Genomic DNA, 17,566 nt, shown 5'->3' with positions numbered 1-17,566 from the left:
TGTTAGGGATGAGAATTGCTGTCAGGACTGGGATGTGTATAATGTTTCAGTCAATGTTAGGGTTGTGTGTACGTTTCTTTGTGTTACTGTTTGTATTAGTGTATGTTATGCCAAGAGATTAGTGTTTTGGGATCCCACCTGGTCCTCGTACTTTCCTCCTCTTTATGTACACCACCACCATTACCACTGTCAGGATCACAACCAGGACTGCAATGGACCCATAACATACAACTGTTTTCAAGATGTCCCCATGTAGTCCACTATCATCTACCAAAGAGAAGATATTGTCACTGAAGTACCATAGATAGAAGAATAACACAAGGTTCACACAGTCATACAGTCATACACCTTCAATAGTGCAGACTTTAGGTTTACATTAATATCCACAAGCTGGAGCTTCACGTGTACCATCTAGATTTGCAGAACTGAAACGGAAGCAGAACCTCTGACAAATCTATGGCTGCCAGGCAACAGTAACCCACAAAGAGGACAGAAACTGTTGTAAGCCCGGAAAATACCAGTTAACCACTTCCTTCTTTGAACACGTATGTGCTGCAAGTAAATTCATGTCAGTAGTATATATGTATATATATATTTATATTTTTTAGAAGTTTCACTCATCTATGGGTTTTACAGTTATATAGTCACTTACCTTCAAAATCAAGTTCAATCCTCCTGTCCCCTAATGCCATCCCATTGCCGTCATAATAGTTACAAATGTATACACCCAGATCGGTGCTTGACACGTTGGTCAGCATGAAAGTGCCATTGTCAATGAAGAAATGAGATCTTCCTTTACCGGCTCCCTGCATGTTTACGAGGTCTCGTTTCATGCTGAACACCTCTGTGGGGTCAGTGGAGTGGTCGCGCTTCAGCATGACCTCATGTCCCCTGGCGCTGTTCATCAGTTGGATGTACACAGTCCCACCAGGAGAGACAACACACTTAGAGATCTGAGTAGCATTGCAGCTGGTCACCATGGCTGGAAGGGGTGAGAAAGGGGGAGAGATAGAGGGAAAGAGTGAGCGAGGGATGGGGGAAGGAGGAGGGGGTTAGGAGAGGGTTAGGAGAATCACTGTACCTGGCCAATCTTTGCTTCTACTTTTAAATTGTAATCTTTTAATCTAGACTTGAATTGAAAAGCACATCATCTTGTTTGAGCAACTTTCGATCACTGTCAACCGTTTTCTAATGAGTTCAGTTAGCTGTATGGTCATGGCATGATTTTTTGTGCTGATGAAGGGAACATTTGGATTAAATGTGATTTACGTATTTCCTAGACTATAAAGAAGAATTTGTAAAGCACTTACCATGACTTTCTTCAATGAACATCACAAACAGTCCAAGAAACAACAGTCCAGTCATGACCAACTAAAAGAACGGTCTGTAAAAAAAAACTTACTTTATAAATCCTGAGTACAGAGAAACTATGGATGGTATAACTGGTGAAGTGTTGAAGGTGTGTAGACCGCCTGAAACTGGGTGTCAGTTTAAGTGTGAACTTTCACTTCTCTGTCACTCAACAAATGTGTTGCCACGCAACAGGATGTAAACCCTTTAGGGACTGAATCAAATAGTTGTACTGAACGACTTGAATTAGCGACCTGAACTTTAACTGGCATTCCACTTGCCTGATGACCTTTCATTGCAACAAACTTGTCATTCAACACGTGTCATTCAATGTCTGCTGAAACCCAGCTCTTTTATGCCATCCTGTGATAAACATTTTTAAAACCAAAAAAGAATGTGTTCATGTATTATGTGTAACGCAGCATAAACAGACAAAACACAGTACCACACACCCTTCTCCTACCCCCGACAAGAGAAAGGGTTTTGATATGATTCTGATACCGCTCCGTTGGGCTGTGAGTATGGGGCGTGTTTCAACCAAACCCGGAAAAAAAGACAGACAAAGATGACAGTACACATTACTGAATGTACTGTCCACTAAATAAGGATAATATACCTTAGGAATGGATGGAAGGGTTATCCAAATATAATCCAAAGCTTTATTAAATCAAAAGAGTAAATATTTCAGTAAAACACCTTCAAGGGAACAAGGGAGTCACCTCTTGTCTTCATATTAAAAATAGCTATCAAATGTTCATCATGAAACACACACAGACCACAAAACTGTAAACGGTAAATCAAAGCATCACCTGTAAGATTTCTATGATGTAAAAAAGTAACAATTTATTCTGTAAACAAAAGTCATGTTTTAACATTCAAAATCCTCATCATATTCTGTTGGACATGATCCTGGTATTGAGTTTTCTGAAGAACGACCTGGTTTTGGACAGGTTGTATTTCTTCTTGCTGTCCTTACTTTTCTTGTGGTAGACTCCATTCCAGTTGTCTTCATCAACGTCCCCCACCCAGGGTCCCCACGCCCCCCCGTTCAGGTCCGGGTTGGCCCTCGGGTCCTCGGCGGGATACCGCACCGGCACCGTGGTGTGGTTATAGAACGCTAACCTGGCTAGCAGCTCTTTGACCACATCTGGTCGCTTCTCAGCCTGGTCGTAGCGTTCGTAGGGATCGCCTGAGATGTTGAACAGCCAGACGGACTTCTGCGGCTGGATGTGGCGCTCCAGGTTCCACCAGCCACCAGGGAAACCCGGGAGCATCTGCGGGGGCGTCCAGTCTCCGTAGCCGGGGTCTCCTGTCAGGAGCTTCCAGTCTCCCGCCCGGATGGAGGCCTGGACCGCCGTGTTCCAGATCCCAAAGCCTCCCTGCCAGGAGCCGCTCCGCGCCAGGTTGTACAGAGGGTCAATGTTGTGGAGGATCTCCTGCCGGGGGGACTCCTTCCCCTCGCTAATCGCCCCCCACATGTCGTAACCGTCCAGCCCATCCGACAGGGACACGTTGCCTCCAGCCAGACCCACCAGGGTGGGGTACCAGTCAGTGATGTGAACCAGCGCCTTGCTCACCCTCCTCTTTCTCCTCAACAAGGGGCTGTGGACGAACCCCAGCCCCCTCACTCCGCCCTCCCAGTAGGTGCCTTTTCGGCCCCTCAGCGGCCAGTTGCTGCCTCCTGAGAACGGCTGGCCGCCGTTGTCAGTGGAAAAAATGATAACGCTGTTCTGGTAGTAGCCGTACTTGCGCAGGGCGTAGGTCACGTTACGCACCGCCTCATCCACGGCCGACACCATGGCGGCGTACTTCCTGCGCGCTACGTTGCCTAGCGACCGGTAGGGATAGATGTACTCCCGTGGAGACTGCAGGGGGGTGTGGACCGCCTGGAAGGACAGGAAGATGAAGAGCGGCTGGGCCTGGGGGTCGTGGGATGCCAGGATCTTCCTCACCCTCTGGGTGTACAGGTGGGTGGAGTACTTTCCCCCCTGTCCCCACGCCACCGTCTCGCCCTCGTGGAGGTCGAAGCCGCACACTCCTGGGCCGTCGCAGGAGGCGTAGGTGTAGTAGTCGACGCTGCCCGTCAGCGAGCCAAAGTAGGTGTCGAAGCCGCGACGAGTGGGCAGGCACTCTTTCTTGTAGAAGCCCAGGTGCCACTTGCCCACCATGTGTGTGGCGTAACCAGCCTCCTGGAGCCTGTGGGGCAGGGTGACCTGGTCCAGAGGCAGGCAGTTGGGCTGCCGGGGCCGGATGATAGAGTGCTGGAGGCCAGTGTGGATCTGGTACCTAGGGGACAGTAAGCCAACAAGCTGTGGTGGATGTAATAACTGAAGAATGTCATTGTTGGCGCAAAAGCAATAATAACTATATTTTTTGTAAATGAGTAAAAGTCTGGCCCAAAGAAGGAGTAGACTTTTTTTTAAGGAGAAAATTCCATTTGATCAATAAAAGATTATACATAAAACATTGAGCCTATATTTAACCTAGATAATGAACACAAGTGAGTTAAACTAAATGTAGACTTGTCAAACAAATAAGAACCTTATGAACAACATAAATCCTTGTAATTGACCAGTAATGTGGGTGGGTGACAAGCAGAATTCCAGTCTGACAAACAGTAGCGGTTTTTGGCACAGGCCAACCGGGGCGGCATGAAGAGGGGGGCGACAATTTCCAAAAAGTGCATCAAATTAAATGAACCCGCCAGCTATCCTTGAGATTCAAACGCACTACCAGCAGAGGGCGCCAACAACGACACGTCATATGTCCGCGTTGTGGTTTGCGCCCCGGTTGGGGGGGGGGGGGGGGGGGGGGGGTGCAGGTTGACTTCCCCGGGGGAGGGGGTGCGGGTGCAAACCTTGCCTCTTGCACCGGGGCGCCTTAATGTGCTAGGACCGCCACTGCTGACAAATGTAAAATAATAGATTCATAATTAATAATACGAATTAAGTATCCTCTGGTAAGATGCACATACCTGCCAGTGATTAGCTGACTGCGGGAAGGAGTACAGATGGGTTGTATGTAATAATTTTCCAGCTTCACTCCATCTGCGGCAAGCTTGTCCAGTGTTGGCGTCCTGATGTCAGAGCCGTGGTAACCGATGTCGTTGAAACCCTGGTCATCCGTCATTATAAAGATGATATGAGGTGGCTGCGGTACCGGTGACTGGTCTCCAAAGTTCGGTACAGGCTCGTTCTCGACTTGATTTGGGGTCATCCAGTCCCACGACAGGTAACCGAGGCTGAGCAAACTGACCACGGAGAATCCTGTTAAAGCTGACGCTGCCATTGTTGCGCGCGGTTGAATGTTCGCCTATAACCTACCTATGGGAAAATATATTACTATTGTACAACGCGGTGTCTTCCTAAATGATAAAAGCATGACGCAAATGTATTTCCACTGTCAACTAAGTACGTTATGTTGTGTGACATCAGAGGTCCATCGACTGCACTGATGTGTCCAGCTCTTCTTGCACAGGTAGGCAATGATGCTTGGTTATCCCGCGCGCAACTACCTCCTTTGCTTACGTAGGTAGAATGTTTCAACTCCTTAGAAAGCGTTCTCTTTCCCCAGTGGTCGTATTAACCCCGCCCGATTGACTTGCACTGGCTCATTGAAACAGGAACCCCATAGCTCCCCTCATATGCTGTATATAGCCTACCACAGTCTCTCTTTGTCATATAAACAGACACACGCCTACTAATTCTGGCATACATTTGCTCAGTGGAATTGAAGTCATGGGCTCCATTAATCGCAGATCCCAACAACGGGCCACATGGGTTTGCAGTTAATATTGTGTTCTGTTCAACTACTTGCATTGTTGTTTCACGCATGTATGTTCTAAACTGTATTACAGTATGTGCCTCTATAGAAAATGCATTAAGACTGGTATTCTCTAAGGATGATACTGACTTTGTTACCAAGACTGCAAGTAAGAGGGCCTAACTTATAAAAACATTTCTTGGGGGGGTTCAAGAGGCAGTTAGGGGGCCTCTTGTAGGCACAATCAGAGACAGTGTTCTGAGCTCTGGGTTCACAGACACTCTTTCTTTCTTCCTGCTTTTTAGGGAGAGCTGCCTTCAGGTCTGAGGGGGACCAGAGTCTAAGACACCGGCCTCCCACACACGCACTCATGATAACATCTACTAGCTGGCCACTGTCAAAGAGCCACTCGACCAGGCAGGAAATCACCTTGACTGAGTCTCTAGTGATCCTGTATGTGTAAAAGGATTTCAGCCTACGGCTTTTTGGCAACATTTCAGATTTCCGCTTGATTGACTGAAATGGGAACAGCAGCCTAGTACTTAAACGACAACATTAAACGGTATTGAAAAGGGAAATAAAAAAGAGACGAACTTTACCGTGATGGTACTAAACAGTTTTAGGCAAAACTGTACTAAAACCGCTACAAGTTACTGGGAAAAAGACAACAGCAAATGTATAATTTGGGGAGTAGAGTGAACCTTTTTTGGCTATAAAAGAGCAGAACTGGCAGATGGTGATTGTAGTTCTTGGGAGAAAGTTTGGGCAGACTCATGGGGGAATGTAAGGACCTCCTCGAAGGGCACAGAGCTTGTTAGGTTTACTCTGTAGCTAAGGTGTGCTGTGCTAATCATTCATGAGCGTCGCAGTGGAAGGCAGGTCACGGCGGGAGAAAGAGGGAGGAAAGGGGGTGAGCTGCACCTGGGCTTTACGCTTCCCATGTTTGTTGACTTAGGGTTACTGAGCTTTTTTCAAGTGAGGGGATCAGGGCCCTCGATAGAGATGTGTCATCGCAATAGCCACACCAACACCACCAGGCACTTCCCTTTCTCATACAAGGTTATGAAGATCAGGAAGTGGTACAACACAGATCCTGTACTAAATACATTTGCAAATAAGAACTCAGCATATAAACCATCAGAGAGACATTGATGGCATAAAAATTACTCTAATGTGAGACTGTTTCTCCGGGGAATCTTCTTGGTGGATGTCTGTATTGGTAGTGACTGTAGTCCTATCTCTGATAGGAATAAAATAAATAACTGAACAAATAAAGTATAAAATGATCAATATTCAGTTTCAGAGGCACTCATTTCTTGTCAGTTAGTCAGTTCCTTTGAGATGTCTTCTATATTTGGGACACCAACTGTCTGCTTAATGATTGTAAGTTTGAAACATAACTAACTTTACAATATTCCCATAAGGCAACCTTACAATCCCCCAAACAGCAGCACAAATAGAGTACTTTTTTGGTGAATTTGTGTGCTTAAATTTGATGTTGACACAATGTCAAAAGGAAGGTCGCTTTAAAATAACTTTAAATGCCCCACACATTCACAATGTGTGGGGTAAAAAGATCAAGGTTTCTGACTCATTTACAGGAAGGTGAGGCACTGGAAACAACGATACACCATGTCAGGTAGTGTACTACTAAATCACATTCTCAGACCCTTTTAATGTGTTGAAGGATAGGTGACCTAGTCATTGGCACACAAGGTTAAGAGGATGCACAGAAGTCAGAGCACAGTTTGCTATGCAGCAAACACATCATAAATTTGGCAACTCGACTTTGGTTTCATTTGGCTATGCCTGAATTAGATACTCTTGTTTAATAGATTTCAGTAGGATATTGTGACACAGGTAGGCCCTAATCAATAAAAACATCGAAACATTTTTTAATCGTCACTGATGCCATTTCCCTTTTTCCACATTGAGGACATAATCTGGTTCTTGTTTGTTTGTTAAACAATGTCATGTGTTTTAGTCCTGAAAAATAACAAGTGTAGCTACAACCCTTTACAATATCCTTTACAACTTCATAATTACTTTTGAATCAAAGACTTAATTTCCCCATGGCAACTTCACTGAAATGGTATGCGTTCGGCAATCCGACAGAAAGTCCAAACACATACACACATTTTTCCAAAGAACATACGGCAGTGGGCTCAGGACACTGACATATAAAACAAAATATAAATATACATTCACAATAACCTCTGGCTGATTCTTAAATGTACCGTTTGACTAACAAAACACTTACATTTCCAGAATACAGGTTTCACCAGGGAGCGCACAACTTCATACACTTGTCGACTTACGATACACTTGTCGACACTTGTCCATGTCTTGCTAACACATGGACACACTGGTGTTACACATGAATCCATCGACATCATAGATGTTTTCTATTTACTTTTGAACTGCAACATTTATTTTCCGGTCAGATAAAACATTAGAGCATATGCCAATACGTTATCCTATCTTAGTTAGTCTGACTGACAACAAATATTTTGTCAGTTAAATGCACCATAAACGTATATAGGCCGATCTAACACAAACGCATACACTATCCTATTAGCATCCTACGCAAAAAAAATATTTGTGTACGTTTCTGGACTTCCTCCGAGTGCCACAGCACAAGACGGGAAATAATGAGATGAAACCGCAGTTCAAGTTGTGAGACGTGCTCTGCTGCTTCTGTGCTGGTCAGCACCAGATGTAGAGTTTGGCGCAGGAAGGGGCTCTGTTATTGAATATGGTTGGTGTGCCTCTCACCTTGAACACTACCTCCTTTCTAATCAACGCACGCCTTCCAGTAAACCTGCATGTTCTCTCTCTCACTCCCTTTTTTCTCTTTTACCCGCCTCCCTCTACCGCCCCTCTCTCATTTACTCTGGTTCCTCTCCTCCTACCTTTCTTGCTCTTTTTTTTCTTCTTGTTTTTTTTGTTGTTGTTGAGAAATTGCAGGAAAGCAGTTTGTTCTGGTTTTTCAGTGGAGGAAAATTGGTTTTTGATGTAGAATGGAAGTGAGAATGGAAGCCTTTCTATTCGCTCATCACAACTTGTAGACCTCCCTACCCTCACATGATGGGCTACAGGTACTTGAATTCAAATGACTGCCCCAATCCAAAAAGGAATGTTCACACGAGACAACGTCAATAGGGGCAAGGCAAGTCTGCAGGGAGTGAACCTATCCTCTATATCAGTGGTTCTCAAAGTGGGGTCCGCGAACCATAGCCAGGGCGTCCGTGAAATAACTTCCCATAAATTGGAAAATTGTGCTGTATCATTAAAAAGTGAAACATATATTATAATCTACAGATGGGGACCACTTGCACCAATAAAACAAGCATATTGTGTCCAGCTAAGAGCACAAAGGGTTTGCTGAATGGGTGTTACGATTATGGGGGGGGGGTCCTTGGAAAATGTTCACCCCTGTAAGAGGATCCTGGTCCCAAAAAGTTTGAGAACCCCTGCCCCTCCCAAATGTTATTTTTTATCCAGGACACTATCATCTTTTATAAAAACAGATTTAATTACTTATAGAACTGGAAATTTGGAACTGGCCAAGCCAGTCACCTGATCTGAATCCAATTGAGTATGCCTTAGGGGGACTTGCTCCCGAAACATGCAGGAGCTGAAGAAACAGCAGCAAAACAGGCCAGGCAGGCACCTGGTGATGTCTGAGTTGCAGACTTCAAGCAGTCATTGTATGCAAAGGGTTATGTTTCAATGTTCTAAGCGTTACTATTTTAATTGACTTCTTATGTCTATGTTCCAAACATTAGCCTTTGAGAATTCCTGTGCGTAGGAATAAAGGTGCCGTAATTTAATTTTAACTTTTTGAAACCAAAATATCCACTTGTGAATTGATTACAAATCTAAAACTGTGGACTACAGAGGAAAATAAATGAAAAAATATTATGGAGTGGAATTAACGTGATGGTTTATACTGTATGTAATGCATATTACTGTAATCCTTTAGAGATATTGTGTCAGATCATCTAGACTGCCCCTAGTGGGGGACTGACATGTTGGTTGTTCAGACGGTCAATTTTCATCTGGCAGTCAATAATTTCATGATCATGGCCAATACATAGCCTATCCAAATACTGCTGAAATTTCCAAGGGTCAGTTTTGCTGCTTTCTACATAATGACAGATTCTGACATATTAGTGACAACAAGCCAACTGTGGTTCAACCTGCAGTTAATTACCTATAGAACAGAGAGCACTGGCACACACATGTCAGAGGCTGGCTTTGAGGAATGTAGAAGGTGTGTTTATTTCCTGTGAAACAGACGGCCATTAACAAGGCTGGTCTGAATAAACAGCTGACCCTGCTGCCTGTTTCTTAGGAACCCAGCCACTGTAAAAGAAAGTTTCCCTGGGGGGGTTGGAGATCTCATCCAGGGGAAAAAAAATGAAGGTGCAGTACAGTAGATGATGTCAGTAAAAATGAACAGAGGAAGTATTCTATTTCTCCTTTTGCAACATTTTATTCCACCATTAAACTTTGGTGGTCCCTTCCATCAAAACCCTGAGAGTTGGAGTTGAGTCTACTGTTAAAATTTGCACCACAGTGTGTGTGTGTGTGTGTGCAAAATCTTGTCCTGGAAGGTGTAAAATCAAGCTTGGTAAGACCAACTCACTAAAACCCACTAAGTTTTGGTGTTGAGTCAGTGCTTTCCTTTCCTGGTTCGACTCTTGTGAAAGGGGTTCTTTCAGCCACATCCTTCTAGTGACCTTCTCCTTACCTGACAATCTCCCCCAGGTTGACCCCAGGAAACCACCCCACCACCTCCTCTGGCTCTCACATTCACTTCCAGGTGGTCTGTTGTGACGAACCCTCTTTAAAGACTTCACCACACAAGCACACAAATCTTTTATACCAACCCTGAGGTATCATAGTTCCACAACTTTTACTCTCCCTCCAACCTTAACCAAACATATCTGCCTGTTAAACCGCTTTGGAAAAATAGTTATTTTGGTCTGTTTGATTTGTAACTGGATCAAGACTTTTTCCTCCTTGTGTCTTCGGGATGTTGATCCTGCTACGATACTGAGAACAGCTGATGCGGCTGTTCCAAAAACACAGCGGATGAAACACGGATGAATCACACAGCATTAGAAATATCAATTCATCACATAGCAGATGAAACAAGTAGCGGATGAAACTCAAATAAATCACAAGTGAGAGACAGGTGAGTTTCAGCAGAGATGGTAGCTTAGAATTAATTCCATTGCCCCCCCCCCCTCCATGCCCACACACACACATTTGAAATAAACCCTCAACTTCTTTCATTGCAGCTGAAATTACTGACATAAAGAATGAGCAGGAAACATCACTGTTAACCAGAGAAAACCCATAAGAATCTCTGAACACCCTCCCTTGTGTCAGAACAATAGGGTTAAATCAATGCATGAGAAAACTTGGGATGGTTTCTGGACACATGTAAAGCCAAGTTTTAAACAGAAAATATTGTGATTAGAGAAAGAGCAGCCTTTTACGGAGTTTTACGTTTTTTGTGGTTCTCAGATATCTTGTTCCATAAGTACATAACTAAATAGGGAGGGGACTTTTTACACTCTCCCGGATTATATAGACATCGTCTGTTCACATAGGTTTGCTTTCATGCTCTTAAACAGGATGTGTGATTGGGGCTTTTATTTTTGTTGCTTCCCTCAATGCAAAGCATTTCATACAAGGAAGGCCTTACAGAGAGAAAGGAGCTTTGTATGGGTGGACTGGACCCCCTCACAGTAGTTAATTCAGGATCATAATGACCAGTGAACACAGCAGAGCTTAGGCTCAGTTCTCATTTCCAGCCTGCTTTTTCAAAAACAAAACAAAAACAAATCAATAAATGGTTTTGACTCGTTTCAAAATATGAATGAATATTCATAATATTATAATATGAATATAACATATATATATAACTGACACATTTACAGAGGTTAAGAGAATGGCCTACAGGCCAGAATCAAGAACATGTGAGTTTGCAGGGAGTGTTTCTCACACTACAGATCCCACAATGCCTCCGTGCCTTGAACGGAACGATGAGTATAGGTCAAAGTTGAAAGTGTAACATGCGCGATGTAGGAATTGAAAGGAATTTATGCTACAGTGGGCAGTTTAAACTGTAACAATACGGTTCATTGTTTTGTATTGCATTAGTGGAAGACCATGTCTTCAAAAGAAAAGCATGCGTCCAAACACAATTTGATCCACTTGATCTATCGGCATTTGAAGGAGAACGGTTTCCAGAAGGCGGCAGAGAAGCTCCGAAAGCATGTTCCACAGGTCAAGAGAGCCAACTTCTTATAGCGCCCCTCTTACAGATTAACTGGTTGTTTCGGGTCTGTGAATGCAATGGAGTTGACAATTCTGTATTTAATAATTCCTTTGGAAGACTTTGCGTAAGACGTCTGTTTAGAATGAATGGGATTCGATGCACGCAATGTTGTGCACAAAATGAGTTTCATTTTTACATTATTGAAAGTTAACTGTATCAGTGACTGAACTGCACGTTGTTGTTACATAGTAATGCAGTATGCTGCCTACCTACGGTATTTTCTACTTGCATTTATGTGGACAATTTGGAATGTGATGCAGAAGCCTATGATGCAAATTTAACATTCTAATTCTGATCCTCTGTCTGAATGTTCAATAGGGAGAGACAGCAGCATTGTCCAGCTCACTTTTGGACATATACAACAAATGGTCTGGAGAGTGAGTATAAGATTTGTTTAGTTTTTCTCGTTTGACAGCTAGTTGCTACGTTTTTACATTGTTGTGTGACTCGCAACACTGACAGTGTTGTATTTTTGCTGTTGTCCTTGTCAGTGTATCTGAGGATGCAAAGACCTGCAGAGTAGCAGATTCATCAGAGCTGCCAAAAGAGCGTCAAGCTGACCCGGATAGCAGCACAGAGACCTCTGACTCGGAAGATGAGACGACACCTGTCAAAGGTAGCAATGCTGCATCTTCTGCCACATTGTCAGTGGATCTCAGCCCTGTTCCTCAGGGACCTCCGGTCCTGTATGTTTTAAATGTTTCCTTGCTCCAACACACCACATTCAAATGAATGGGTAGTTATCTAGCTCGGCAGAAGCCTGGTAACAACTTATTAATTGAAATCAGATGTGTTGGAGCAGGGAAACATTTAAAACATGCAGGACCTGAGGACCAAGATTGAGAACCATTATACTAGAGTCTTTGTGCTTCCTAATGGAAATTAATGACGAATTGATAGAAAAACAATACAGAATAGTGTATGGCATACTGAATGCATAGACAGACGATTAGAAGGACCATGTTTTTAACATTAATTTGACCACTCTAACCCTAACCCTGACATCATTATGATTATTTCGTATCTCTATGATCTTTCCTCATTGAACTGCGTAGAATTGGTAATCCTGTATCCCGCTTGGAGATGGTTCATGTCTTATAACTCTATTCAGCCCCAGACAAGACTAAGCCTCCAATTGCCAGCCCTGCCAAGTTCCCTGCAGCCAACCATGTGCCAGCTTCCAAGGTCAAGGCAGGGTCAAAGGTCACTCCACCAACCCCCAGCAAGAAACAGCCGGAAGGTTCTGACAGTGAGTCCGCCGCCAGCAGCTCAGAGGAAGAAGAAGCAAGTCAGAGTCTACTGCCACAGGTGAAGCGCGAGGAAGGGTGGAGATGCATACGTTGATGCTGTTACACACACGATAGTGCCGTTCCTTGCAATAATATTAACATGAGTTTATTATTAGACGGATGGTTTGACTGAAAATACTAAAATGATCGGTTTCTTCCGCAGACTCCTGTCACTCCTAACAACAAGTCAGCTCCTAAGCTGTCCTCAGCTAGGCCCCTGGTAGCCCCCTCCTCCACCACGACCAAGCCCTCCGCTGCCTCCCCTGTCACAGCCAAGTCTCCGGCTGCTCCTCCAGAGTCGTCCAGCGAGAGCAATGACACATCCTCAGACAGTGAGGATGAGGGTCCGGCTACGGTGAGTTATCATGTTAGTTACACTTGTTTATGATAACTTATACTGGGTGTTCCAAACACCAGTTTATTGGTTTCTAGTTGATTAGTTGGTTGTTGTAGATGGCTGAAGATTTTCAAGAAATGTCAAAACTAGGGGATGTCAAAACCGAACAATTGTATTTTTATTAATCTCATAAGATCCTGAACAGAAATAACTTGTTTTTGTTTGTTAAATGTTTTTAAAAGCCCTCAACAGCAGAACCAGCCATTGAGTCAATTCTTACAGCCCCAGCTTCTACCAAGGCCAAGCAGTCAGCCACTCCTGCTCCCAGTATCCCACTATCAGCCGGTAAAGACCCCCAGACTGCCGTAGACAGTGACACCACTATGTCTTCATCAGATAGTGAAGAGGGCGGTCCAAAATCACCCTTTACACCGACAACACCAACCACTAAAGCTGCGGCCATACTTACCCCAGCTAAATCAACCCCAAGCAAAACAACCGCCATAGCAACCACACCAGCTAAACCAACCCCAAGTAAAGTTGTATCCACAACTTCTAAGACTAGCAAAGACTCCAGTGAGTCAAGTAGCGAATCAGCATCATCAGATAGTGAGGATGAGAGTGTGGAATTACCCCCCCCACCCAAAACAGCATCAGTGACAGCGACCACTAAAGCTGTGGCCATACCTACCGTAGCTAAACCAACCCCAAGCAAAGGAACCGCCATAGCAACCACACCCGCTAAACCAACCCCAAGTAAAGTTGTATCCACAACTTGTAAGACTAGCAAAGATTCCAGTGAATCAAGTAGCGAATCAGCATCATCAGATAGTGAGGATGAGAGTGTGGAATTACCTCCCCCACCCAAAACAGCATCGGTGACAGCGATCTCTAAAGGTGTGGCCATACCTACCCCAGCTAAACCAACCCCAAGCAAAGGAACCGCCATAGCAACCACACCCGCTAAACCAACCCCAAGTAAAGTTGTATCCACAACTTCTAAGACTAGCAAAGACTCCAGTGAATCAAGTAGCGAATCAGCATCATCAGATAGTGAGGATGAGAGTGTGGAATTACCCCCCCCACCCAAAACAGCATCGGTGACAGCGACCTCTAAAGGTGTGGCCATACCTACCCCTGCTAAACCAACCCCTGCTAAACCAACCCCAAGCAAAGGAACCACCATAGCAACCACCCCAGCTAAACCAACCCCAAGTAAAGTTGTATCCACAACTTCCAACACTAGCGAAGACTCCAGTAGTGATTCATCATCATCAGACAGTGAGGAGGAAAGTCCTGCTGTGGTAAGTTGATTAGAGCTGGGCCTAATATAAATGCCAGCTAAAAGATCTTTCTCTCCCACACTGACAACTAATTGAACGTGACGCTTTACATACATTTTCATCCTCATACCAATGCAGGCAGCTACACCAGTGGCACCAACCAGTCTGCCAGCATCAGATGTCAGAACAAAACTTAAGTCAACCAAGGCAAAGACGACTAGCACGGCTAAGCCCAAGTCTACTGCTCCAGCAGGAGATGAGTCCAGCAGTGGTAGCCACCCGAAAGGAGCTCCTGAGAAGCAGGCGGAGGTTCAACTCAACCCCCCAGCTTCAACCAAGAAGGCCAAGAATGACGCTAAGAAAACCGCTCTCAAGGTAAGCTTCAAATCAGGAGGATCCAGGTCGTTGACACTGGCTGGTGTTTGCTAGTTAGTTACAGAGGTTGATTTACTTTTATTCCCTATATTGTCATTGCATCATTACAATCAGTGTTAAACTTCTATGTTCTCTATCTTTTCTCCAAAGCCCTCAGCTCCACCCGCCAAAAGGAAAAAACCTGCAGACAAACCATTGGACACACCAGTCAAGACCAAGAAGAAGGCACCTCAGGCCCAGATCCCTGCCCCTTCCTCTCCTCCTCCTCCAGCCAGTGATGACTCAGACAGCAGTCTGGATGTGGAGATGTGGAAGAAGCGGATCCTTGAACTGTCAGGTACAGGGTTTGTGCGTACAGTTTGTGTATGATGAAGATCAAAGAAGTCCTCTTGGACTCCAAGTGCCCTGAGTTTACATTTACATTTAGTCATTTAGCAGACGCTCTTATCCAGAGCGACTTACAGTAAGTACAGGGACATTCCCCCCGAGGCAAGTAGGGTGAAGTGCCTTGCCCAAGGACACAACGTCATTTGGAAGAGCCAGGAATCGAACCGGTAACCTTCAGATTACTAGCCCGACTCCCTAACCGCTCAGCCACCTGACTCCCTAGTCAAGTGACATCCAAAAAAATAAACATAATGGAGTACTCCAGGGGCTTGAGTTTCATAATATATGTAATTGTTTTAATTTAAAATCTGTACCCCCTACCCTCACACTTTTTAATAAGAAAATTGTATTTATCAGCCGCGTCCTCAAGTCATTTAAAAAAGCTGTCTTACACACATTTGAAAACAAACCTACGGTGTACTCATTGAGAAGGTTAATTGGGGAGACTTTGGAAAGAGTTTGTCAGTCAAACATGTTCTACAGTTTTAACTGGTGCTGATTTTGTTCACAGACACTGACCTCGCCAAGATGGACGCCATCAGTAGTCTGAACCCTCCACCTGCTCCCGTCACAACCCCCAAAAAAGCAAGAGCACCAAGGAAACCCAGGGCGGAAGCCACACAGAAGAAGGAGACCATGCCTAAAAAGAGCAAAGCTACACCTATTAAGAATGTAGAGGTTGAGGGGAATGTCAAAACCAAAAAGACCAGTAAAGCTAAGTCCGGTCAGACAAATAAGGCCCCACCTGACAGCCCTGTGACTACAACTTTACCCAAAACTCCCAGCAATAAGCCTGCAGAGTCCACCCTTGTATCCACCCCAAAACCTGATGCGGTCAAGAAAAGAAAAAGGAAAGCCAGTGAAGCTAAAGCAGATGAGAATCCTACAGAGCCCAAGAGGAAAAAGAAACAAAGAGAAGAGAACAAGGAGAAGATGGTTGAGGCAAGTGAAGAAACGGGGAAGGTAAAAGATAAGGAGAGAAAGAAGAAAGATGGGAAAGGAAAACAAGCCCCAAAGGTAAATGAGAAAAACAGTGAGCCTGAAGAACAGAAGGAACCAGAGAAAAAGAAAAAGGTGGCCCAGACAAAGAAAAACTCCATGGACAAAGCCATTGAGGACACCAAGAAGCCCAAAAAGGAAAAATCAGAAAAGACTAAGATTGAAAACAACACGCAGATAACTGAGAAGAAGAAGAAGAAAAAAGAGAAGAAGAAAGAGAAGGATGGGCCTCAAGAGATTGTAGCTGACCAAGAATCCCTACCTCTGTCTAACCTTGTGACGCCTCCAACAGAGAAGAAGAAAAGTAAGTGTCTCCTCTCATTCAATATGATTGTGTTTATTTTATGTGAGGTTGTTTAATGTGTTTTAATTAGCAGGTGTTGCATTCAAAACTTAAGCTCCGGAGCTTGCGCTGAACTTGTTGATCACTTTACTGGGAACAGTGTGCCGATGCTTGAATTGTTTTGGCAGAAACACGATTGATGACATCTGTAGCATTGTTTAGTTGCACTGCGTCCTCTTCTCATTTGGCTGCACTAAATGGTTCCACTGGTATTAATGTTTTTAGAGAAAAGCAAGGTGAACCTGCCAGAGATTCCAATGATATCTGTCAACCCGGGCCCAGACTCAGCCCCCACAGACAACCCTCCAGCGACAGCAGAGCTCACACCCAAAAAAAAGGTGATGACATTATCATCGCCATCATTATCATTGCCATAAAAAAAACATTGGTTCAACAACTTCTTTCTTTTTTTGGTGGTGTCTAGAAAAGGTGAATCTGTTTTGAAGAAAAAACTTTTATTGAATGTAGTTTTCCATTTCAGAAAAGAAAATCATCCAAGAGCACATTAACATGAGGACGACGAAGAAAGAATATTTATGACAAATAGAAAGATACAAAGGGAACATGGTCCCGTTAGTTAGCTGGGCTGATGTGAAAAGTCTTCCTCATTGGTATCCGGCACAGGTTTAAAAGTGATCAACTTTACTGTATTTTAAAGACATGTCTCTGGACAATTTTTTACATTGAATACTGAAACTGTGCTATAAACAATATTTTTTACCAGTCCATTTTTTATTTGATTTTTTATAGTAGACTTGTAGTCTTTAACCGTATTTCAGTGGAAGATTGTTGACAGTCTCATGTGCTGCTACAGACTATATTTCTCATGTTAATCCTGTCAGTGCTCTTATCGTGGCATGAATGTGTGTGAAAATGACACAAAATGTAAAGAAAATGAAATACAATGTATGAAGAGTGAAGACCCTCCAAACTTTATTGTCAACGTTATTGTAAGTGGTGGTTTGATGCATGAGATTCACAGATAGTTAGATGCCCACTTGGACTGGATTGTTCTATGGTGATCTACAATTCTTTGTATGCAAGAAATTATAAATTGATGTTTTTAACAAAATAATGGCAATCAAT

The 17,566-nt window shown here is 43.9% G+C and overlaps 2 protein-coding genes across 2 annotated transcripts; one reads left to right on the top strand and one right to left on the bottom strand.

Annotated features, from left to right (window-relative positions):
• Window positions 1-2,052: 2,052 nt before the first annotated feature.
• Window positions 2,053-4,638, bottom strand: arsia (arylsulfatase family, member Ia). The gene is made up of 2 exons (XM_067247964.1): window positions 4,325-4,638; window positions 2,053-3,636 (listed from the first exon to the last, which is right to left on the bottom strand). Exons 1-2 carry the CDS (start codon window positions 4,636-4,638, stop codon window positions 2,238-2,240), a joined length of 1,713 nt encoding a protein of 570 aa, XP_067104065.1. The 3' UTR covers window positions 2,053-2,237.
• A 6,582-nt stretch (window positions 4,639-11,220) lies between these two features.
• Window positions 11,221-17,069, top strand: LOC136954496 (nucleolar and coiled-body phosphoprotein 1-like). The gene is made up of 11 exons (XM_067248124.1): window positions 11,221-11,415; window positions 11,786-11,844; window positions 11,959-12,083; window positions 12,579-12,775; window positions 12,920-13,111; window positions 13,336-14,397; window positions 14,515-14,751; window positions 14,902-15,088; window positions 15,650-16,441; window positions 16,706-16,818; window positions 16,962-17,069. The coding sequence occupies exons 1-11, from the start codon at window positions 11,299-11,301 to the stop codon at window positions 16,992-16,994; spliced, it is 3,114 nt and encodes a 1,037-aa protein (XP_067104225.1). The 5' UTR covers window positions 11,221-11,298; the 3' UTR covers window positions 16,995-17,069.
• The last annotated feature ends 497 nt before the right edge of the window (window positions 17,070-17,566 follow it).

This window comes from Osmerus mordax, chromosome 12 (genome assembly GCF_038355195.1).
Source record: "Osmerus mordax isolate fOsmMor3 chromosome 12, fOsmMor3.pri, whole genome shotgun sequence".
NCBI lineage: Eukaryota > Metazoa > Chordata > Actinopteri > Osmeriformes > Osmeridae > Osmerus > Osmerus mordax.
Note: the sequence above shows the minus strand (reverse complement) of the source record. Positions and strands in the feature narration are given on the sequence as shown.